Source organism: Chlamydotis macqueenii, chromosome Z (genome assembly GCF_036417535.1).
Source record: "Chlamydotis macqueenii isolate bChlMac1 chromosome Z, bChlMac1.mat, whole genome shotgun sequence".
Lineage (NCBI taxonomy): Eukaryota > Metazoa > Chordata > Aves > Otidiformes > Otididae > Chlamydotis > Chlamydotis macqueenii.
In genome coordinates this window covers 72270331-72293765 of record NC_141593.1, presented here as the reverse complement: position 1 = coordinate 72293765, position 23435 = coordinate 72270331, and the positions used below count along the sequence as shown (strand labels likewise).

The following is a 23435-nucleotide window of genomic DNA, read 5'->3' as shown; positions in this document are numbered from 1 at the left end:
TAGCAGCTCTGCAGGCAAACTGTGCAAACTGCCTAAGCCCACGGTTATTTGCTCTCCCCACTTAGATCTGTCACTGGGGGGTTTTTGCACGTTTGTTACTACCGTGAAAGAGTGTGCGGCTCCATGGATGCCACTGTCCTGTCTCGCCGACCGGCAGCATCCCCTCCGACAGCCACGGCCCCTCACCTCACTTCCCCTCCCCTCACCAGCCGAACTGACCCACAGACCCATCGAGCCCGGAAACCCCCGTGCCGAGATATCCGCACGGCAGACGCGCTTCCCGCTTCACTCGCTGCCCGCGGGCCCCCCCGACGGCAGCGGGACCGGGGCACCCCGACGGCGCTGAGGAGGGGAGAGGCGGTGGGGTGAGGTGGGGGCTGTACCGGGGCAGGGCGCTGCCCGTGCCCCTGCCCCCGGCGGCAGCGGCACGCCCGGCCCTGCCCGCGCCTCCCGGGCTGCGGGGCGTTGCAAGGGGGAGTTGCCGGCCGCCCGGGCGCGGAGCGGCCGGACACGGTCGCATAAAAGCCGCGGCGGAACGGCGCTGCGCCTCCTCGGCTCGGCCCGGCTCGGCGTCGGGGCCGCCCCGACGGCCGCATGACTGCCGAGAGCCGGCTGCCGCCGGGACCCCCGCCGCCGCCCCCGCCGCTGAAGGCAGAGGCGGCACCGCCGGGGGAGGCGGCGGAGGCGGCGGCGGGGGCGCGGGGCGGGCGGCGGCGTCGGAAGCGGCCGGCGGAGCGGGGCAAACCGCCCTACAGCTACATCGCCCTCATCGCCATGGCCATCGGGCAAGCGCCCGAGCGGCGGCTGACGCTGGGTGGCATCTACCGCTTCATCACCGAGCGCTTCCCCTTCTACCGCGACAGCCCCCGCAAGTGGCAGAACAGCATCCGCCACAACCTCACCCTCAACGACTGCTTCGTCAAGGTGCCGCGGGAGCCCGGCCGTCCCGGGAAGGGCAACTACTGGACGCTGGACCCCCACGCCCGTGACATGTTCGAAAGCGGCTCCTTCCTCCGGCGCAGGAAACGCTTCAAGCGCAGCGACCTCTCCACCTACCCGGCTTTCCTCAGCGATCGCCCCGCCGCTCCCTGCCGCCTCTTCCCGCCGCCCGCCGCCGACCTGACCCCGGCCCCCGCCGCCGCCTCCTGCGCCTTCGCCGCCGCCGCCGCCGCCTTCCCCGCGCAGGGCTGCGCGGCCGCCCTGCCCCACGCCTACGCCCCTCTGCCCGCCGCCCCCGGGCCCTACGCGCCGGGCGGCCCCGCGCAGCTGTACGCGCCGTCGGGGCGCATCGTCCTGCCCGCCTCGCCACCCGCCCCCGCCGGGCTCTACGGCCGCCGCTCCCCCGCGCCCTACCCGCCGCTGCCCAACGCCTACGGCCCCGGAGGGCAGATGGGTGCCGTCGAGCCCGGGCCGCGGCACGGTGCCTACCCCGGCGTTCCCGACAGGTTCATCCCGGCCCTCTGACCCAGCCCGGGAGAGGCCGGGCACCTCGACGGCGCAGACTGGAGCCCCAGAGAAGGGCGGGTTGCAGGGCTCACCCAGTGCCTCTGGACCACTCTGGAAAATGCTGGAGAACCTTGGGCTGCGCCTCTGCATCCTGCCACCTGCCCGCGCCTCTTGGCGAGGAGGGCAGACACCCGCCATGGGGGCCTGGGGTGCCCTGCCCAGCTCCGTCCGCTGTCACCAGAGAAGTTCTGTGGGCTCCTAAGTGCCTGGAGGGGGCAGACAGCCCTTTCCTCTTTTACTGCCTTTCCTGGGACAGGTGCTTAGAGCTTCTTGGCAGGCTCTCCCTTTCCTGGTCTGTCCGGGAAGTTCTCACTTTTAAAAATCTCACCGCTGTCGATGATTTCATGTACAAAACAAAAAGTCTGCTGGGGCGAGGGACGAGGAAGAGCTCCCCAGAGCTCACGCAGCTGAAGCCGTAGAAGCAGGGTGCCTGGCACTAATGTTTTGGTGCATCCCTGGTGTTGCACAGGGCTCTTGTGTTAGCACCAGGCTTCGCGCCTGCAGCGTGGTCACGGCTGGGGAAGGTTTGGATGCTGGGGCTGCAGCCAGACACGGCAAGTTGGATCCCTCCAGGAGCTGTGCTGTGCGCTGTAGGGGTGGGAGAACAGTGGGACTGGAAGTATAAAAACTTCGAGTGTGAGCATGCTCAGCCTCTGGAAGAGGCACCCAGTGAGGCTGTGGGATCTCTGCTCTCAGACGTCTTCCCAACTTGACTGGACAGAACCTGAGTGACCTGATCTGGCTTTGGAGTTGGATCCAGTGTTGAATTTGAACCTGCTTTGAGTGGAGACCTGGTCCAGCGGCCTATGGAGGTCCTTACATGCTAAATTACTCTGATCCTAAGGTCAGCCTCGCTCTCAGTGTAGCCTAGAGAAATCAACGTCTATAAGGGAAAACTTTCCTTCCTGAAACAAGTGAGAGAGGCAGGATATGGTGAGTTATGAGGATATGGAGCAGGGTGGAAAAAAGGCTAGAGGGAAACATGGAGAGGGGACAACAAATGGGAAAGGCTGTGAGAAACAAAGGCTTGGGAATAGATCCATGGGGAACCTCAAGCAAATCCCTCCCAGCAGATCCCACCACCCCTGGAAGGGGCCTGGAGAAGTGGTGGATGCGCAGGGCTCTCCCTGGGGCTGTGAGCGGAGAGGGAGCAGATGTAGCCCTGCTAGGGTCCAGATCTCCTTATCCAGCTCCTTTTCCCTGTGAAGGTGAGAGCCTGTGTGACCAGGGTGAGGAGGAGGTTGGTGAGGGGTACTAAAGTGTGGTGAGGCCTTGAATGTGGGGAGATAGGTGGGAAGTGCGGCCAGAGCCTCCGCAGGAGCTTTGGAAGAGAGGGAAGGGTGCATGTACACCAGGGCCACTCTCACCAGAGGGTACAGATGATAGTACGACACAGGCTGGAAGAGACCTTGGGAAGTTTGTGTTCCAACCTTTTGCTCAAAGCTGCATCAGCTCTGAGTCAGACCAGGTTGCTCAGGGCTACCTAGTTGAGTCTGGGCAGCCTGCAGGGATGGAGACAGCACAGTCTCTTTGGGCAACTTGACTGTCTTCATGGGGGAGAACTTTCTCCTTGTATCCATTCAGAACCTCTCTATTCTTGCTTCATGTCTATTGTCTCTTGTCCTGCTGCTATGCACTGCTGCAAAGAGCTCTTATCCCATGAAGACACCTGTACCTTCTGCTCTAAGGAGGATTTTTCAGATGACGTCCTCAGCAGGATGCAATTTGTGTAGAGGTAGGTTCCTTGCTTTCTCTGGGTGCTAAGGTCCAGGTATCCAAGTAGGACATGAAAAGGAGGAAAGCGAGTGGAGCAGGAAGGTGGTTGGGTGTCCGCAGAGCACAGTTTCGGAAACTCAAGCCCTCTGCAGTATGTGGACAGGAGAACAGGAGAAGCTGTATGTCTGCCTTCCATGGGGCTCTAGGGTAGGAGACACGTGTTGGATTGAAGGCACCTGTCCCTCTCTCAGAGCAGCCAGGATGGCATGTGGAGGGTGAGCCACCTCATGGAGGCTGGAGCTGGCCTAGTACTGCTGCCCCCAAAGCTCTGCTGCCCATACATGGAGCTGGGAAGGTTGCGTTGCTGTCAGTGGCGAGCACAGGCAGTGAGTGTGGACCTCATTCAAATCTTTGGGGTGGTGAGGTGGATCGGATTTTTCCCTTCCTTGCTTTCCTTCCTGAAATGTTGTGTTATCTCTTTCCATGTTCTTCCTGATCCTGGTACATTCAGAAGCTGCTTCCATCCTGGAGAGAGCCAAGACCTGCCCCTGCAGCTTGGCTGCCTCAGCCCGGGGCAGGTCTCCTGGGTGGCTGCCCTAGCTCCTCTCCCAGCATCTCCCTGCACCACTGGAAGAGAAGCCGTAGACCTGGCTGTGCCAGCTCTTATTGTTCTGACAGCTGCCTGCTGGCTCTCTGCTCTCGTCGCTTGCAAGGACTGGACTGCGTCCCTTCGCTAGCAAGTTGTGCTGACCTCTTTCTGGTTTCGGGGTAGCTGGGAGAGGAGTTGTCCTGCCTCTTAATGCTTTCCTTTCTTCCTGTAGGAGCGGTTATCAAGGTGGACCGGATCGTTTTCCTGAGCCTAGAGTCCTCCTGGCCCTTGTTCCCCATTACTTCAACCTGGTTTTATTCTCCACTCCAGCTCTGGTGCTAGTCTAAGGTTCAGTCTAAGGAAAAAGGTCACCAGTGAGGCTTAGTGTGAGCTGGTCCTGACCTCAGGTAGCACCTGTAGCAAGTTCAGGGAGCAAAACGTGATGACCGGAGGATATGCATGATAGATCTTGATGACTCAGAATGCACAAATTCGGAAGGTTCAGTTGTGTATTGTTTGCAGATAAGGTCTAGATGCTTTCTCTTACTTCTCTCCAGATCTTTTATACATACAAGCTAGGGAAACCAGACATACCTAGATAGCATGCTTTCTGCAGGAAAGCCTGTTGCATCAAGGACCTGAGACCTGGGGCCAGAAATGGCTTAAACTTCAGCCACAAGCAGCTGGGAAGCCTGGGCGGGAGCTTTGTGCTCGGTGGAGAACTACGTGGACCCTTCAGGGGGCTCTACATCTATGTGGGATCTCTGTCCTTTGGGCTTTTCGAGATGAAGGTAGGCAAAGCTATGCCTGCCCAGTGCTGGTGCTGGCAATACTCCAACCTGCTGCCTGCGGCAGGGCTGGAGACTCCAGAGATCCCTTCCTACCAGCGCTGCCGTGGTCTGGTGGCTACTGCACCTCTCTGAGCTGTTGTGCAGGCTGGGACGCAATGGGAGCACTGAACATCACAGGTCCGTCCAGGCTCTGCGTTCCGGCAGCGGCGTGTGCTGACCCTGCGGCTGTGCGCGTGGCTGTGTCTCACGCCGCTGCGCGACCGCTAACAGAGGAAGGCATGGTTGTCGTGTCCTTGGGGAGCCGTGGGGTTGGGCTTGTCTGTGAGGATATGGGGATATGCCGTGGGGATATGTTAAACAATTGGATCTCAATGTACGCTTGTGCCATGGGGATATGTTAAACATTTGGATCTCAGTGTATTTTTGGCTGGCACTTTGCTTGTAATTCTGAGGCGCCATTCAGAATAAGGAAAATTTTGATTTCTGGAAGCTTTATTGTAAATATCTGAGGGCTTTCCTTTTAGCAGATTTACGTTTCAAACTAGTGTTTTGATTTCTGGGAGATGAGTCCAATAGCTTTGAGTTATAACCCTGTAGGAAACACTTAAGCGTAAGCACTGATGAGAAGGGAGAAGGGCCTTGAAAATGCTCCTTCTTCACAGGCCAGAGGCCTCGGTTCCTCTTCTGCCCGAGTCCTGGTACAGTCAGGCCCTGCGCTGACTTTAAGAAAGAGTTGGGTTGTTGCAGCCTAGGAGAACATTTTATTACCTATCGGAGATTTTTTTGTATTTACTCTTCTACTTCACTTGTAATGGAAATAAATCTTTGTCCTGTTGTTTGTAGCGAAGTGTCTCTCTGAGTTTTTCAAGCCTTCCCTGCATTCCTGAGACCAGGAGAGCGATGATGCAGAGGAAGAAGGCACGCCATGTGCTGCTCCTTGCATTTCAACCTGTCTCTTGCCTTGGCTTTTTTTGGTCTGCGAGGATTGCTGAAGACGTGGGAGGGAGAAAGGGAGGGGGTGGCAATGCCAGGCCAGAGGTAGCTTACCAAAGCTCTGCAACCCCCCGGGGTCACCATTCTGCTTTCCAGGTCTCTTGTCAGTGTACCCCAGACATCAATGCATGAAGCTCTAGCCCAGCCAGGTGCCTCTCCTAAAAAGGGGGTGGTGGGGAAGCCAAGGCTACTACCTGTGATAGGAACACAACCTGAGAGACGGGCAAGGGAATTGTCTTGGCATTAATTACTCCCTGGTTGCTCCAACGTGGAGCCGGGCCAGCTGGAGAAGGTTTTGCTTCTGGAACCAACATCATGTTGCCTGTCCTGTGGCAGCAGCACCAGAAATGCTTGGTCTTGCCTCCTGCACCCCAGGCCAGTGAGTTTTTTTGGCTGCGGAGATGGAGTTCCTGCAGCCAGGGGCTGACACCATGTTCACCTTGTACAACAGCAGCGTCTGTGAAAACGACTCATCAGGCAGCAACCACAGCGAATGGGGGGTGTTACAGGCCTTCAGAGGCAACTCCACACCCCAGGGTGATGGTCCAGCTTGCACATGGCTCAGACAATGGCAGATGTTGCCCCTTCTCCTGCTGAGAGGGTGATGGCCTGCTTCCCAAGGGGTTTTGAGGGAAAGTGAGCTCTGCAGCTGGTGCCCTGTCAACAGCCCTAGCTGCCTGGAGGGCTATGGGTGAGATGGGAACAGGTAGTTTAATCTGCTAAGTTATCAAAGAGCAGATAGGAAGGTTTCCTTCAACAGCTTTGGGACTCCCAGGTATGATTTATCTGCCTTTGGAAGAGGCCAGGAAGTACATCAAATTTATGAGAAAGAGTAGGCAAGGGAGGCAGCTGCCATTTGGCCAGGAGGGAGAGCCTTGGAGGGAGTCCAGAGCCTTGAGAGTTGTAGTTAGAGGTCAGTCTGTCGGGCTGGAGATGGGCTTTGCCTGCATCTGTTGCCTAGAGCTGTGATGCCAGCATTAGGACTCAGAGGGGATGTCCCACTCATGCAGTGCCTGGGTGTGAACTAACGTGACCACAAAGAGGCTGATGCTCTTTGGGGGACTGACTGTACAGAGTCTGGTGTACGGGGATGCAGTGGCCAATGTCGGCACAAAGAATAGCTTCACACGCTTGTCTTGCTGTAGGCTTGGAGCCCTGATTCATATAAGGCACCACCTAGAGAGCAAAGCTGGTTTTTCATCTCATTCCCCCAGTTTGAATTTGTATCTTCTCCCTGTCAGAGGTCAAGAAGTCCAAGAAGGCCACAAAGATGATCAGAGGGCTGGAGCACCTCTCCTCTGAGGACAGGCTGAGAGACTTGGGGCTGTTCAGCCTGGAGAAGAGAAGGCTCTGGGGAGACCTTACAGCGGCCTTCCAATACATAAAGAGGGCCAACATGAAAACTGAGAAGGGACTTTTGACAAAGGCATGTGGTGAAAGGACAAGGGGTCATGGCTTTAAACTAGAAGAGGGCAGATTTAGGATAAATGTAAAGAAGAAATTCTTTATATGAGGGTGGTGAGGCACTGGAACAGGTTTCCCAGAGAAGTGGCAGATGCCCCATCCCTGGAAACATTCAAGGCCAGGTTGGACGTGACTCTGAGCAACCTGATCTGGTTGGAGTCGTCCCTGCTTGTTGCAGGGGGGTTGGACTAGATGGCCTTTAAGGTTCCTTCCAACCCAAGCCATTCTATGATTCCATTATTCTAGAGTCAAGATGGAAGATGGTGGCATCAGCTGTACCTGGAAGCTGGGGTTATTTCTGGGAGCTACTTTTGGATCTGGAGTAGTCACCCCACCCCCTCCTTGTGTGGGCAGACTGAGAAGGAGGGAATGGGGGTCTTGGCGGGGAGTCTCAGCTCAGGGCTGCCAGGCTCTGAACTCTCACCACCTCCATCAGTATCTGAACACAGGGTGCAGCTGCTGGTCCCTAGGGCCTATGGGGGCCAAAAACTTACTGAGCGTGAAGTACCCTCACCACGCTGCTTGGCCCAAGAGGAAGAGGAGGCTGTATCCTAGCCTCTTCTGCTGATTGGAAGTCCATAGGGTTGTTCAGGGCCAGATGTCTGGCTGAAAATGGCCACGGAATAAGCAGGAATGGTAGCTGTCTTTCAGAGGAGCTCACTGAGCCCACTGTGATCCCTTCTTTGTCTGACACCAGGAAGCTCGGATTTGCTGGCCAATTAGGAATTTGCAAAGCTGTTGTCTGGATGTGAACTACCCAAAGACATCTTAATTGAGAAATAAGCTTCTGACCTTTTTGTTCAGAGGCAGTCCTGAGCCAGCACCAGAGTTCTTGGTCTGATGGCAGAGACACAGCTCACCTGGTGCACGGAGCCCTCGGAGTCCCCAGAGCCGTGGCAAAACGGCGTATCATTTAGCTACGAGCATTCAAAAAATGGATTGTGTAAGTGACAGCCCCATGCTGGACTCTGCAAAAGATTTTGTGGCTCCACAAATATTCCCCTTGCTTGAATGCTGTAGTGGGATGGGTCACGGTCCAGTTGTTTAAGCAGCAACCAGTTGGATGTAGGCATAGATGTGCCAGTGTGAATTTGTTCTTCTTCCTGACTCCTGTCTCTGTCCCTTCTGGTGTAACGCTCGAAGTCTTGTTATGGACAGAAAAGGAGACGCTGCAAGTGAAGCCAAGGGCTTACCATTACTACATGCAATAGTTTTAACAATATAATATTTTCAGTTATTAGTCTCATAGTCCAAATTAATACAGAAAAACCTCAGCAATGCAACTGAGATTGCTATACACACAAACACACAAATAAATTCTTAGTATCTCCCCCTGCTTCTTGAAGTCGTTTTTGCCCTTCCTGTGCCCTGGGGTTGATGGCTGCAGGAGCTGGGGGGGGAGGGGGTTTTGCAACAAGTTACCAGCATCCTGATGTCTTCAATAGGCAGATCATGGTGTTCCTGGGGAAGGGTTCCTTCTCTTTGTTGGGAGGCACGTAGTGTGGATGGTGATGGTTTCTTCCTTCTCAGTCTTCAGGTTCACTTGAGTTTATTTCTGTATGCACGTTGTTTTACAGTGGTTCCAAAATTCTTGGGTTTTTGTGTGGTTTTTTTTTATCCTGTTCTCCTTGTTTTCTCTAAAATTACCTTTGCTTGAATAACACGAGTTTGCACTCCTGCAGCAATGAGTGACTGACCGCTGCAATAGGTTGGGACCCATGATGTTGCCCTGGAATCACAGACGGTTCAAGCCACACAGAATGAGTAATCCTTTATCAGTGTAAATTAAAACAAATGTGGCTGCTAGTTATCTGACCACTGATTGCTGTCACAGCCAAGCAAGCTAACATCGGTTTGGGCCAAGACAAGACCAGCCAAGTCCCAAACCTCTGCCCCATGAGGTCAATGCAAAGCTGTGGCCCAGTGAATAACAACATATTTGCAAGCTGCACTGAAGACCAGGTCCTATCTACCATCACAACCAAGAGGCCTCTCCACCAGTGGTCTGGGAGAGATCTGTCTGCTGAGCCATGCAAAGTTTGTTCTTCTTTCAGGGCTTTACATCAGTTGTGGCCCATTCTCCTGCGCTGCCAGTGGGCAGGTCTTGGGGGTGTGAGGGAGAGAGATGCCGGGGTTTGTGTCCGCTGACACCAACCCAGAGTTCTGTCTGTGGGGTGGAGGCTGGCGGCTGGGGAAGCGCAGAGAGGCAGTGGAAGTCTCAGCACCTCAAATCTACATGTGACTTTGTCAAACAAGAGGAAATACGGGTGGGAAACATCTGAATGCAGCCCCTTACGTGAGAGCTCTCACTGGTGTGGGGTCCTGTTAGCCCTAAACGCCATCTCTGTGGGAAGGAGAAGCAGAGGGGAGATACAAAATTTCCCTGAAAGACCTACCCGAGCTTGTGGTTGCTGACGTCTGATCACAGAATGGGGGACCAGACTTTTCTTTCACTAAGTGAACTACAGCTAATGTAAATTATTTGCTTGAGCACAGTCAGTGGTGCAGGACAGTCTGAGTTGTGCACTTGAGCAAAAATGCTTGTTAGCCAATGTACTTCAGTTTGACTGGGATGATTATCCTAAACCCAAGAAAAATGCAACAGCAAGCGCTCTAAGCCATGGCCCTTTGCCATGCATGTAGCATCTCAAGGAGCTCTGGGGGCCGTAGTGGATGGAGTTTGGCTGGGCAAAAAAAAAGTGGACTGAGTGGTCACCGGAAAATCCCATATTCTCCAGACATCCTCACGTGCTCTATATAAAGGCTGACCTCATATTGTGGCTCCATTCTCCAGGCAAAAGCAGAAATGACCGAGCTGGCCACAGATGCCTAGTGAGTGGTCCCACTCTGCCATGGTGTGAGGGGCTGTGCCTGCAGTATCATTGTTAATATTGGTGGCTTTATTCATGGAGGAAGCAGAGGATGATTCAGGGCTTAGACCTTTACACAGGGAATGTTCATTAAAAAAAAAATTATGTTATGAAGAACAATTTTCCTTCTTGGGACCTCTTTCGTATTTTGTCTTCATGGAAGTTTTCTCCTCCCATTCCCTTACAGAGAAAAGGCAAAGGAAAGCCTCACTTGCAGCAACCAGGGCAGATGGCTTCCATCTTTCCCACTTAAGCGAATATAAGATATGGTACCTCTCTGCCACACAGGAGTTAGACCTAAATTTATCAATGCTACCAGCAGTGCAACAATTAACTAGTTTCAAACTAAATCCTCACCTTTGCATCTCCAATGGAGCAAAACATTCACAAAAATGAGGCGTCTTCATCACCATACTGAGAGCAGCCCTGAGAAGAAGGACTTGGGGGTGTTGGCTGATGAGAAGCTCAACGTGAGCTGGCTAATGCACACTTGCAGCCCAGAAAGCCAACCGCATCCTGGGCTGCATCAAAAGAAGTGTGGCCAGCAGGTTGAGGGAGGGGATTCTGCCCCTCTAGTCTGCTCTGGTGAGACCTCACCTGGAGTACTGCGTCCAGCTCTGGAGCCTCCAACATAAGAAGGATGTGGACCTGTTGGACAGGGTCCAGAGGAGGCCACAAAGATGATGAGAGGGCTGGAGCACCCCTCCTACGAGAACTGAGAGAGGCTGAGAGAGTTGGGGCTGTTCAGCCTGGAGAAGAGAAGGCTCTGGGGAGACCTTATAGCTGCCTTCCAGTACCTCAAGGGGGCTACAGGAAAGATGGGGAGAGGCTGTTCAGTAGGGCCTGTTGTGATAGGACGAGAGGTAATGGTTTTAAAATAGAGGGAGGTAGATTCAGACTGGATATAAGGAAAAAAATTTTTACACTGCGGGTGGTGGAACACTGGCCCAGGTTGCCCAGAGAGGTGGTTGATCACCCATCCCTGGAAACATTCAAGGCCAGGTTGGATGAGGCTCTGAGCAACCTGACCTAGTTGGAGGTGTCCTTGCTGCTTGCAGGGGGGTTGGACTGCATGGCCTTTAAAGGTCCCTTCCCACCCTAACCATTCTATGATTCCATGATCTTTAGCAGCCACCCCATTCCTGAGGCTGACACACTTGAGGGAGTGATCGCGAGCTCAGTCACGCACAGGACTCTGCAGCGCCCACGAGGACAAATGTTCACGGGGTTGCAGCCATTCCCACGGGGCTGGGACGTCGCTTCGCTGTTCCCCGCTACGAACGGCTGGTGCGGCCCCTGCGGCAGCAGCCTGTGTCAGGACCCACGGTGCACGGTCACAGCCCTGCTGCCACCCTCCCTCCCAGTCCCCACGGGGATGGAGACCCCCACAAGGCCGCCGGCTGCCTGCGAGTGCAACCCCCCCCCCCCGTCCCCTTTTCCGCGGGCGTCCCTGGGCGCGCGTGGGCCGGTGCTGCCGCTAGAGGGCGCTGCCCGACCGTGCCGCCGCGGGTGGGAGGCGGCGGCCGCCCCGGTTTGCAGCGCTTTGCGAGGCTGCGGGGGCCCACGCGGGACAGCGGCCGCTGCTCTGGCCGCCGCCTTGGTGTTGTCCGTGGGCTCACCAGGCGTTGGCTGCACGGAGAGCCCGTGGAGCTGCGTGCCGGAGTTGGACAGCCGGTCTGCAGTTCATCGCTCGAGGCGTTTCCCACTGGGAATGCGAAGCTGCTGCTTCAGGTACCGGAAAATTGGTGGCTAATTCTTGCACAGAACGTGATGCTTCACTGTAAAAATGCAGCACGAGAGCCGCACCTTCAGTCTGCACTTAAACACTTCAACAAATGTGCAGTACATTCTGTGCTCAAGCCATGTTTAGTGCTTTTTGCAAATTACGTGGAAGATGGTGTGTGCAGAAGAGGGTTGGAAAAAGGTCCGTTATTAAGGCTGCAAAGCTCAGACCACACTATGTACCACACGAGCTGTCTTGGTTTCTTTGCCTTGCATTTCCTGTGTTTCTTCAGTGAAAACCTCAAGCCATCTGATGGAGACAAAAGGCACAACCATGCGCAAAGCCCCAGGCCCATCTGGATGGATTGATTTTCAGCCTGAGGCTGAGGCAAGTGGCCATTCCCCCTGCTTGATGTGGGTGAGCCCACATGTGGAATACTGGATCCAGCGAGGGTAACCTGGTACAGGGAAGACATTGCTATACTGGCGCCCAGCTGAGGCCATTGAGATAGGGAGCTGGAACATAGGATAGGCTCAAGGATTTGAATTTGTTCACCTGGAGAGGAGAAGGCAAGCGTGGAGTCTGATTTGCAGACTCCTAAAGAGGGGTACAGAGAAGATGGAGTTGGGGTCTTCTCTGAGTGCACCACGATGGGGCAAGAGACAAGGAGCAAAAGATGTGGTGAGGGAAAGTCTGACTGGACATAGAGAAAAACCCTCTTCCTGGGACAGTCGGGCAGGCTGGAGATGGGGACTGGAGAGAGAGGGGGATCTCTGAAATTGGAGTTGGTCAGCACTCATTTTGAAAAAGCCCTGAGCAGTCTGGTCAGAGTTAGCCGTGCTTTGAGCAGGAGTTGGGTTCATGGTGAGGTGTCTTCCTACTTAGCTTTTTCCACAGTTATATGATTTCCTGGTGAGACCGGAGAGCCAGGTTATCCAGCGGAGCACGGCTGAGGCCAGCTGAGCACACAGCTGCAGTCTGTGGCAGCCATGGGCCGTGTTAGAGAGATATTTATTGAAATGGCAAACACAGAGTGGGAAGGATCAGAGCTAACACACTTCGAGCAGGAAACGGTGGCCAAAGAGGGAGTGGGTATTTGCTGTCACCAGGATTTACTACTTAAAGTCAATATTGATAAATCTACCAGAGGTTTTCTTATCTCTGCAAGACCAGGCTCCTGTGGGGTGGAATGGCTTTTCGTTGGCCTCTGGTGGCCCTTGGCTCTGAGTTGCTGGCCCAGTTCTTTCTGCTCGGGCTTACCTATGACTTCACTTCTGCTAAGGATAAGAAAACCCTCCTGGCTCAAAGCATCACCCATGAGCAACAGCCTGCCACAAATCACCCCTGACTTTCTGCAAATGCCGGAGGACCTGTTTCACAAGAGCAATTTGAGAAGCGTGAATGAAGTGGGAAGCCAGGGTGCACAAACCAGTCAACCCCGCTTCTCCCGTAGATCTGGAAGCATGTTTCCTGGAAGGATATTGTAAGGTAATTGGCAGCAGAGAGAGGAGTCTGGTTCTCCTGGGTATGGTGCCACCTTCCCTCTCCTTTGCTGTTCCGGCATGGCTGTCAGCCCTCAGGATGGCTCCCCACACTCGGCAGGATGTGGGGACAGGAGCTGAGATGAGCTCACAGTAGCACGGTCAGCCCAGCCGACATTAACAAACACCAGGCTGCATCTCACAAATGAGGAGGCAGTCACAGTGGCCATACTCACTGCATGCCACGGCATGCCTGCCTTGGGCTGCCTGGCTCAGGTAGCAGGTCAGAGCATCCTGGAAGAGCCTCTCCCAGCCCTCTCACCAGTACAGCACAGCAAGGAGGAGAGCACTGACCCCGCTCTCTGTGCTGGCCCTGTGGTTCAGAAGCCATCTCTGTGCAGTCGTCACCCACTCTTCATCACCAGGAAGGCTACAGTCAGTTAAAGGTTGCTGATCTCCCCCAGCCCTCCCCTTCATGTCAGACCCAGACCCTAAGTGTCATCCCAGAGGGTGAAAGTTTCCTTTCTCGGACACTTTGTCAATAGCCCTGGGTAAGGACATCTCTCTGGGGCTCAGGAGGGAGGGAAGGGAGGAAGAAGGTGATGCACTGCATCTGCAGAACAGCAGCCTCCCTCCTCTAGTTGCAGCTGCCCTTGCTAGCCCGTCCCCAGCTCCGTTCAGGCAGCAGGACCTACCTCAGGGATGCACATGGGCCCCTGCGCATCCAGCTTTCAACCTGAAGACCATCTGTACAAGCAAAAGCTGTTATCTGTCCTCTTGTCAGAGAAAGAAACCATAGGTTGTGAGTGAAAGTGCTGATAAGGAGGGCTTTATCTTTCCCTTGGTTATTTTGCGATAAGAGTTGTTGCTTGCAGGCACACCTTTCTTCCCGGCTGCCAAAGAAGCCAGTTAGAGTGAGAGCAGCCCTGACAGAGCGCAGGGTGACTCCAGGACCTTGTGGCCACCAAAGGCATCTCTGCAGAGAGGGGCAGAGGTGCTTTCTCTGGCTCCTGTGAGCCTCTGCCCACGGGGAGGTCCCCAGTCCTCGCAGCACAGGATTGGCACCACTGCCCAACGTGTGTTTCAGCAGTGAGGGGTGCCTCATGTTCATGGAGACCTCACCCTGCCAGGCATTTGCCATCTTCTACAGTGCCACTTCAACACCAGAAGAGTGGGGAACGTGGTTGTTTTGTGCCCTCCTTGACTGACGGGGGCTGTGAGATGAGCCTAAAGCCTTGCAGAAGTTGCTTCTCCCCAAAGTCTAAGGAGCTCTGGGAACCAGGTGAGCCTAAGTGTCTGGAGACATGGAGGTGGGCAGCATGGCTGGCTCTCCCTCCCTGTGAACACTGCAGAGGGTTGGAGAGCTGGAAAGAGCCACCTTCTCTTGCTGTCCACCTCCATGGCACGTGTGGGTCTCTGCCAGGCAGAAGGGTCTCCTGGCCTGCCTGGCAGCAGCAGACTCTGCAGCCCAGCCTCCTTCCAACCTGCTGTGGACACCACGCTTGCAGAAGGACCTCAGCACAGCTTTCCTGATGTTCCTCAACCATAACATGACCTCCTGCCTCTGGCCCCCATTCAGGCCAGCGCAGCCTCTGCTGCCTTCACCCAGTGCCTTGGTCTGGGGTCAGCATCCTCCCTGACTACAGCTCCCTCCATGCTACAGAGCTTCCATGAGACCTTCGGGTTATGCCTTCAGTATTTAGGGTTAGGGATGAGGTTTGGGTACTTCATGTGACTCCTGTTTCAGTGACTCAAGGGGAGAGTGCAACCTTGAGTTGGCTGAGCTGTCTGTGGAGACCAAAACAGAGCCAGGGCAGCTGCACAGGGAGACCTATCCCTCCAGAAGCTGCCTATGGGAAGCGGGCTGCTTTTGCTTGGTTATGGGGTTGCTGGATGTGTTCTGCTTTGACACTCAGCAGGTGCTTTAGAACTTCTGGTGGTGTAACTGCAGAGGTCATCCCAGGATTTCAGGGTGTAGAGGCTGTGCTAAGTGCTTCTAAGCACTTGCCCCTCATGTGATGTCCCTGGGACCAAAGCAGGGGTGGGTGTCAGTGATGTCCACCCTGTCACTGGAGAGACGGTATTACTGGTGTCTCCAGTGAGATGTCACATCTGCAGAGATGCAGAGCCTGCAGAGCTCTGGGAACCCAGCAGTGGCATCTCCGGAGTCACAAAATAAACCATCGATCTTCCAAACTGAGGGTAAACTCAGGGCTGGGCCAGCCCTGTGCTCTGGGAGATACGCCCTCAGCAAGTCAGATAATAGCAATAGAGACTTCCATCCCATCCCAAGAGGAGAAAGACCCTCTGTGTCAGGATATTATGGGAATGTAAGAGAGCCACCCCGCACCACGCACAGAAGAGAAGACTGTAAGACCCAAAATGTGGGAAGAGAGAGAGGGTGCCCCATTCCTTCCTGGCCTCAGGAGGAATCCTGGGTGCGTGGCTGAGGAGCCAGGGACAGAGCAGCTGTGCAGAGTGGCTCCTGTCTTTGCTCCAAATGGCATTTCCCTGACAAAAGTGTATGGTTCAGCCAAGTTTCAGCCTGTCACACTCAGCTGTTTTCGACTGTCTTTTGTTTGCCTAACACGGCGGCTCAGCAAGGTCAGAGTGAGGTTGCCCAGAAGCTGAAAACAAAATGCTTTCCAGGCTTTAGGAAAGCAAGCTGTTTACCAGCAAGCAAAGCAGACGCAGAGAAAGACCTTCAGACTGAAGATAATAACACAAGGGGCTGTAGGGTTTATCGGGTGCTGTAAAAACACCGAGCTGGGACACTCCAGCCAGCTAAAAATCGCAGTGTGTTTCAGCTTCGCAAGGCCACTCGCATTTCTGCAGATCAGAAATGCTTTTCAGAAACACAGACAGATGCTGGCCTGTACGCTTAAACTGCAGCGTGGTGGGACACCATGCAGCTCTCTGTGGGACCACCACCCAGGTGAGACACCCTGTGGGCAGACAGGGCAGGAGGGCTCACGAGCTGCAGGCAACTCCCAAAGGATTGCCTTTGCCCAAGCGATCTCCTTCCCCCTCATTGTAACCTGAAAGAAACACAGAAAGTGGAGTGACCAGGAGAGTGTGGTCTTTATTACTCATGAGAAAGGAACTAGTGACAATCACTCTACGGCACTTATCCAAGTTTTTCAGGCAGGAGTTAAAATATTGGAAAAAGAAACCAAACAAGCAGAAAATTAGAATGGAATGTTTGTGCTGTATTCATTACCCTGGAGGTCATTGTCCAGAGGAGTATTCAAAGCTTCTGGTATTTCTGCTTCGGGTGGTTTCAGCACCTCCTCTTCACCTATAAGGCATGTAAGAGATCATTTCATATTGGGGGGCTCGCTTGCATTACCCCTCCATGCCATGCTAAAGCCCCCATGGCCAGGCTCCTGCAATTGCCTGTGGTGCTGGGTAGCTCCTGGTGCTTTCAAAGGACACAGCAACCCCAGGAGCTGTGGAGGGGAGGTGGAGAGGGTAAAGGCCCTTGTAGGCGTAAAGGCAGGAGGCAAATAAACGCAGCCCTGGTGCTTGTCCATTTCAAGATCTCAGGGCTGGGAGCTGGGCTGGTGTGATGCACCCTGGTCAGCCCCAGTCCCCAAGATGCAGAATGGTTGTTTTCCACAGCACAAGGGCGTTGCACAAAGTGCAGCAAGAGGCCTCTTCTTCCCCTCTGGCACAGACATTGCTGGAAATGCAGTAATCAGGGGTCAGAGGATGCTCACCTCCTCTGAAGCACATCCTAGGATTTCCTGGTTTTGAAGCAGCCCACGTGCTTGGCCCACTGACTGCTAAAGTAATTGTGCTCTCTTCTTCCCAAGCCAGATCTAGGAGCAACTCCTGCTGGCCCAAGCTGTGTTAGCTGTAAATAGATTACCTGAGCCCAGGTGGCAATCTACCATTCAGACCAGCTTAGCGCCCTCCATGCCTCAGTCCTGGCAGGTCCCAAAGGAGCAGTCCCCTGCAGGCACCCACCCCTTGTCCAAGCACCCACCTTTCCCACCCACACACCCTGACATCCGCCCCAAAACTGAGTGGACTGTGGATAGCGCATGTTTGGGCTTTGGGTCTTCCTAACCAGCTCGGGCCTCAGGAGCCTGTGTCTTCTCTCCACAGCATCTCCGCTCTAACCTAGCTCTTGGCAGAGCCACAGAGGAGTCCTTAGGACAAGGAGGTGTACCACAGATCTCATGCCAGAGACTCTATTGACAGTAGTGGGCTTTTTATCATTCCTCATGTATTGGAGAGCAGTATCTGCCCTCCAAAATCCGACCCACAACTACCCAAGTCAGGTTTGGTAGGGTAGGGACCCATGCCCTAGTCCTGCCATGGGCTGCTTGTTGATAAGGTGGGCAACCTTGGCTGACAGTCCTCCAGAGACAGCACTACACTGCTGCCCGAGCCCCCACGGGACCAGCGGCTCTCCAGCAGCTCACCTGCGGCATCCTGGCTCCTGGCTGCCAGTTCCACTTCTGCTACTCCTGGTTGCATCCCACTGATCAGGTCTTGGATGGTCCACGCTGGTGACTCTTCTTGATGCACTGGCTCAGGTGGTGCTGACTCAGAGGGCGCTGGTTCAGCCTCCTCCTGTGGGTCAGGCTGGGGATTCAGCTCTTGTTCTGACTCTGGGTTGGGCTTCACCACCCGCTGGCGGCCCCGTCCTCGCCTGGCTCCTCTGCCTCTCCTTTGCCGTTTGGTCTTCTGCTCCCTGCCAGCGGATTTCACAGCAGTGAAGAGTTTGGTGTGGGGCAGAGAAATTTCCCTCCTGCCTTGAGGCCACTTTGCCAGGCCCTTGGCTGCGGTTGCCACCCAGTCCATCCCAGCAGAAGCTGCACTTCTGCAGACCTCCTCCCCAGCCCCACACAGCAGCCTCCTGCAGCCAAACCAGTGGGTGGGAACTTGGGCACCAAAATTTTCCCCAGCCCCATGCTGTGGCTGAGGATCGCTTGCCAACCAACCTGCTACCTATGTAACCCACCCCCTGTCTATTTCTGACCTCCAACCCCTGCTTAGACCTTGAGCAGCAGCTACCAGCTGCAGGTCACATTTCCCCACTGAAGACTGATGGGGCCCAGCTCAGCTCTGTCCTTGTGTGAGGATGGAGGGGCTGGGCTGCCATGCCTGGGCTCAGGTTAAGTGCACCAAGAAAATGACTCTACAGTACAGGCAAGATTTACCTCAGAATCCAATTAATTGACTCTTTCTCCTGAGCTTCTGCCTTTCTTTTACGGAGCAGCTCCCGGTCTCTCAAGCGGCGGGTGATGATGACTTCTATGAGGACAAATTGAGTGCCAGCATGACATCATGGCCAAGGGACAATTTGATCCCTCCTGGCCTAGTGACAGACCACTAATGCAAGAGGTCTTGCTCTTTTGGTCATGAAACACCTCTTGATGTGAAACTGCTTGGGTGCTCGGCCTTGGTGGGTAGGAACTGATGACATACCGCCCAAAGCTCCCAGCTCCTGCACTGAAAGTTACTCTAAATTTCTAGCTGCAGTTTTATTCCTAATGCTGCAGCCTTGGGGTGACTCTTGTCCAACCTACTCACTGCAGGCCTGATGGAAGCACAGGGCAGGCTTCCCGTGCCATCAGGACACCATGAAATCCCTTGGCCAGAAAACCCTTGCTCACTATAGGCTGCAAGATCATAGAATCACAGAATCATGGAATGGTTTGGGTTGGAACGGACCTTAAAGATCATCAGGTTCCAACTCCCCTGCCATGAGCAGGAACACCTTCCACTAGACCAGGTCGCTCAAAGCCCCATCCAACCTGGCCTTGAATGTTTCCAGGGTCAGGGCATCCACAACTTCTTGTGTTTGCTCTGTTGTTACCCTTTTCCCCAGAGAGCTGCAACTGGCCACCATTGTGATTAAGATGTTCATCTGACAAATAACTAAGAAGAAAGCCCTGCCCTGCAGAATAGCCAGCCCTACAACATAAGAACAGGTCTGTGGTGTCGAGCAAGTGAGACAGCAGGCACAGGCTTCCTGTACATAGGTGCTGATGTGTATGAGGCTGAGACCCTGTAGTGGATGGTCACCCAACCAGAGACCAGCACAGGGCTAGTCTACACTGCTGGGAGTGAGGACACTGATCCCAAAGACCACACTAGCAGGCCCAAGCTGGTCTGCAGCTATGAAGAAGACCATGGCAGGGCAGAAGACAGACTCATGCAAGAAAGCTCCAATGCTGACTTTACCATTTGGGCAAGATGTGCAGATTACCTACAGCCACCAGGAGAAAGGGGCACCTCCCTGGCAATGCCTTCTTAGGCCAAGGTAAGTTGTGCCCTTTTAACAGACTGCTAGGTCTCCAGCTGGCTTAGTGAGGCAAAGACGTCTCAGCAATCTACACCCTGGCAAATGAATTCCTGAACTTCACTGAAACCAGCACTGAGCTTCCTCTCCCATGTCTTTGTCCTAACAGACAACATCCCTGATGATGTGGCAGTAGATGTGGTTTCTGGTCCAGTCAGCCTTGAATTTTCTAGCTTGGACTCCAGCCTGTGATAATAAAGACCTGGCTTAGATCAAGTAGCACGAGACTGCTCCTTTGAGACAAAAGGCCTTGTTCAGGAGCAGCACCACTTTCCTGGGGCCTGGAGGGAGAGGGGACTCTTCCCATGTGTACACTTATGAGGTCACAAAAGCACTGATTTTCATAGTTTCAACAAAACCCACATAACGAAAAAGCAAAACTACAACCTGCTCCTTCCAGATGTAATCAGATCCAGCTTCTTCCACAAAGAGCCTCAACTCACACTAAAGTATTAAGTCAAATCAATGAAGAATGGTCATTTTGTCATTCCCTTGTCCAGCTGGGAGAACTGGCAAGGTAAGAAGGACTTCCAAGGCTGAGCTGGGCTTGCAGCTCTTGTGTCTCAGACATCCGTTAAATGCAAGAAAAAACATAGTCCCAAACAGAAAAAAGCAAAACTGACAGCAGGAGCCAACCTCCAACCAGAGTAGACCTTTACACAAGACGCTTCTGAAAATTAATAGCAATCTTGCAAATGTTCACCTTGGAAAGGATCTATTTTGATCTCTGTTCCAATGTCCTTATCAAAGCCAACTTTCAAATTATATCAGGCTGCCCAGGACCTTGTCCAGATGATACCTGAAAGCCCACCTCTCTGGTCTCTGCACTGCTTTCACTGTTATTTTTTTTTTCCCTTTCTATCCAGCCATGTTTGCAATGTGGACCTGGTGCCTCCTGTCCTTTCCCTGTGCACCCCTAAAAAGAGTCTGGCTCTCCTTTCTCTCTAACTGTTAGGCAGAGGGTGATTGCAACAAGATCTCCCTCTCAGCCTTCTCTTCTCCTGGACGAACAAGCCTGGATTCCTCTGCCTGTCTTCACATGTGATCTGTTCCGACTCTTAGCAGTCTCGGTGGCCCTGCACTGGACTCATCCTGGTACGCTTTTGTCTCTCCTGCACTGAGCTGCCCAAATCAGGGCATGGTATTCGAAGTGCTGCCTAATAATAACGAAAGCCACTGTCACAACCACAAAATAAAAGAATAATCCTAGTTTCTGTTCTTGCCTATTTTCTGTTGTTCTGTCCTTTTATTACCATTTTCTGTAAGGTAATTCCAGGAGCCTCCTTTGCTCTGAGCACAGTAGACCCATGTAGGAGAAGCCAGCTCCTCTCCTAAAAAAATTCTAGCCTAACCAGACCAAAGAGAAGGGGCACAGCAGGACGTGTTAGAGAGGTGAAGGCCACATGCAATGACAGTGCCAGAGTTTCTCAGTCATGGCAGGGACATCTCAGCATGACCAGAAACTCTGTCAGCCTCAGATTAAAAATGCTGCTCTTGGACCATGTAACGTACATCCAAGTAGGCGCTCCCCAAATGGGAGCTCTTCCCCGGCATGAAGCGGTGTTGGAGGCAGCAGGGCACAGCCAGAAGGAGATGACTGCCATCCACATAGCAAGAGGCAGGAGGCTGCCTGGGAAGACAAGGTTACAAGTCGCAGTAGCAGGATATGTGCAGGGCTTCAGCTTAACTGCTGGAGTACATAATCCTTTGCACATCCCTCTGCAGCCAAGGTAACTTTCTTTCCCTTTCAGAAAGTGAGCCGTAAAAGCATTTTTTAGCTGCTTGCAATCAGTCTCCTTCCCAACCCACCCCAAGCAAAACATTTTGTGCAGGCAGCAAACACCCCTCATTCACTTCTAACTGGTCCAAGAGAGCACTCCCACAGCTGCCCCAGAGCTGCTGTCACCTGCTAGAGCTAGGCAGGAAAGACCACAGTAAAACACCTGCATCCTGGAGAAAAAATTATTTAACAGAGGACACAAAGATACAGAGATGAAATGAAAAGAAAAAAAAAAATCCATCCAGCTAAGAGAACAAGGAGACAGTATTGCCAGTCTGCAAACGGACAACATATTGATGCTGCCTGAGGGACTTTGTCTGAGTTGAAAAGCCTTTATAGGTGCTTCTGCCTTTGTAACTTGAAATACATCACAGAAAAAGTGAGGTATATTTGCAGTAAAATGTGCATCTTCCATCCCCCAAGCATAAACTGGTAATAATTAACCCCTTCATTAGAAACCCCTGCTGACAAAGATAATTCTCTCCTCTCTCCAAAAACTCAAGTTCTCTTTACCTGGCACAGCATACTCCTCATGGGCGGCAGAGGATGGCAGGGAAGTGTCCGAATAAGCGCTGTCTTTGCCTAAACTCTCCATTGCTCTTTGCAGTTTTGAATAGAAAGCAGCTTTAGTTCCCTGGGAACGGCATCTGGAGATACTGGTGTAGCATAATGAGAGCTTAAAAAAAATGCAGACTGCCCGCCCAAAACATCTTATCTGGCCAGGCCATTAGTAGGGTAATAATATTCTCCTTATCAGAGCCCAAAGGTGTGTGAGTCTCTGCCCAGGATCTACTGTGTGGATTGCAAAACATGCTAGTGCTTTTGTACAGTAAATAATTCCACTTCAGATAGGAAATTTACACTGACTGCTGCTAAACTGTGACTCAAATGCTTTTTATATATAGTGGAGAGAAGCTGCACAGCAGGGCACGGCAGGGCACTGCCTCGCTGCTGGTTTCCAGAGCGAGATGCAGGGAGGTATTGTTAGTCCCTGAGGACCCCTTGCGAGGTCTGAAACAGGACATACGCTGTTTGAAAGGTGTTTGCATAGGACCCTAGCAGTACTGGTGGGAAGGGACCTCCATCTCCACTCCAGTCCCCCTCACAGTGGGACTGTCTGCTGCCCGAGGTCAGGGTGCTGTGGAACCTTTATGGTGTGGAAATCCCCAAGCCAAATTCATGTCACCTGTGCAAGGGCTGCACCACCTTCCTGGGAAATCCAGGCAGAATAACGAATTCATGCCAGGACTCCAGCCAGGGGCCTGTGCATGTTGAGGACTTCCCAATGACTCGTTGGTCTGGTGCTCTGTGGATCAGGGCTATAAGCAGAGCACTTCCCTCATGAAGCAGGATGGCAATGGGCATCCCCAATAAAACCAGCGGGAAAATCCTGCTGGTCCCTTGCTCCCAAAGAAGGATATCTTTTAGTGGTTGCTCCTAGCTCCCTGTTGCCCATCGGAGCCCCAGACCTGCACAGCATACAGGCTCATGCAGCTTCTGTAGGACCATCTCCGGGGCCAGTGTAGCTGCAAAAGGGGAAGCTTCTGCTTGGTACAATGGCTTCGACCCTGAGATCCTGCTCCCTGCTCTTTGGTCTGCATAGCTGGGCTGCAAGGTCGGTCTGCCTTGGTGTTCCTCATGTGAGATAAGGTGGGAATCCTGGCCTCCTCTGCAAACTGCCTCCAGAGTTTCTCATTATGGGATGGCACAGAAAAACTTAAGATTATACCTATGCATAACAATTTTGCCAGACCAGGGACCCATCACCACTTCGGCCAGTTTCTAACACACTCAGTGCCAGAGTATGTGGGATTCAGCTTCTGCCAGCACTTTTCTCCATGGGACACTCAGCTGCTTGTGCTCTGGTGAGGTGCTAGTGCCCCTAACCCTTCCTCCAAATGATTTTAAAGTGGTTCTAAGGTTGGTAGAAGAACTCGACGATGTGGCTGCCCCCAGGTTCTCTGGGAATTGCTCACCTTTCATGGCAGGGATGATCCCACCTCCTTGTGCAGTCCCAAGTCTCGCCCTGCAGCAGAGCAGCTCTTCAGGGGTGAGCACATCTGGCCTGCCTCCAGTCCTTGCCAGGCTTTATTTTTTTTTCCTAATATACAGTCTTTACTCTCCGCAGATTCTATCTTTAGGTCCCTGGAAGCTCCAGAGTTTCAAATTTTGTGCATGTGGGTTTCCTAAGATGTAATCTGGTGGT

General features: G+C 53.4%; 2 protein-coding genes across 2 annotated transcripts; one reads left to right on the top strand and one right to left on the bottom strand.

Annotated features, from left to right (window-relative positions):
- Positions 1–594: 594 nt before the first annotated feature.
- FOXE1 (forkhead box E1) lies at positions 595–1464 on the top strand. Its single transcript, XM_086771156.1, has one exon. The coding sequence runs from the start codon at positions 595–597 to the stop codon at positions 1462–1464; it is 870 nt and encodes a 289-aa protein (XP_086627282.1).
- Positions 1465–16195: 14731 nt separating this feature from the next.
- On the bottom strand, positions 16196–21939 carry HEMGN (hemogen). The gene is made up of 4 exons (XM_086771181.1): positions 21743–21939; positions 18305–18398; positions 17564–17835; positions 16196–16431 (listed from the first exon to the last, which is right to left on the bottom strand). The coding sequence occupies exons 1-4, from the start codon at positions 21822–21824 to the stop codon at positions 16322–16324; spliced, it is 558 nt and encodes a 185-aa protein (XP_086627307.1). The 5' UTR covers positions 21825–21939; the 3' UTR covers positions 16196–16321.
- Positions 21940–23435: the final 1496 nt, after the last annotated feature.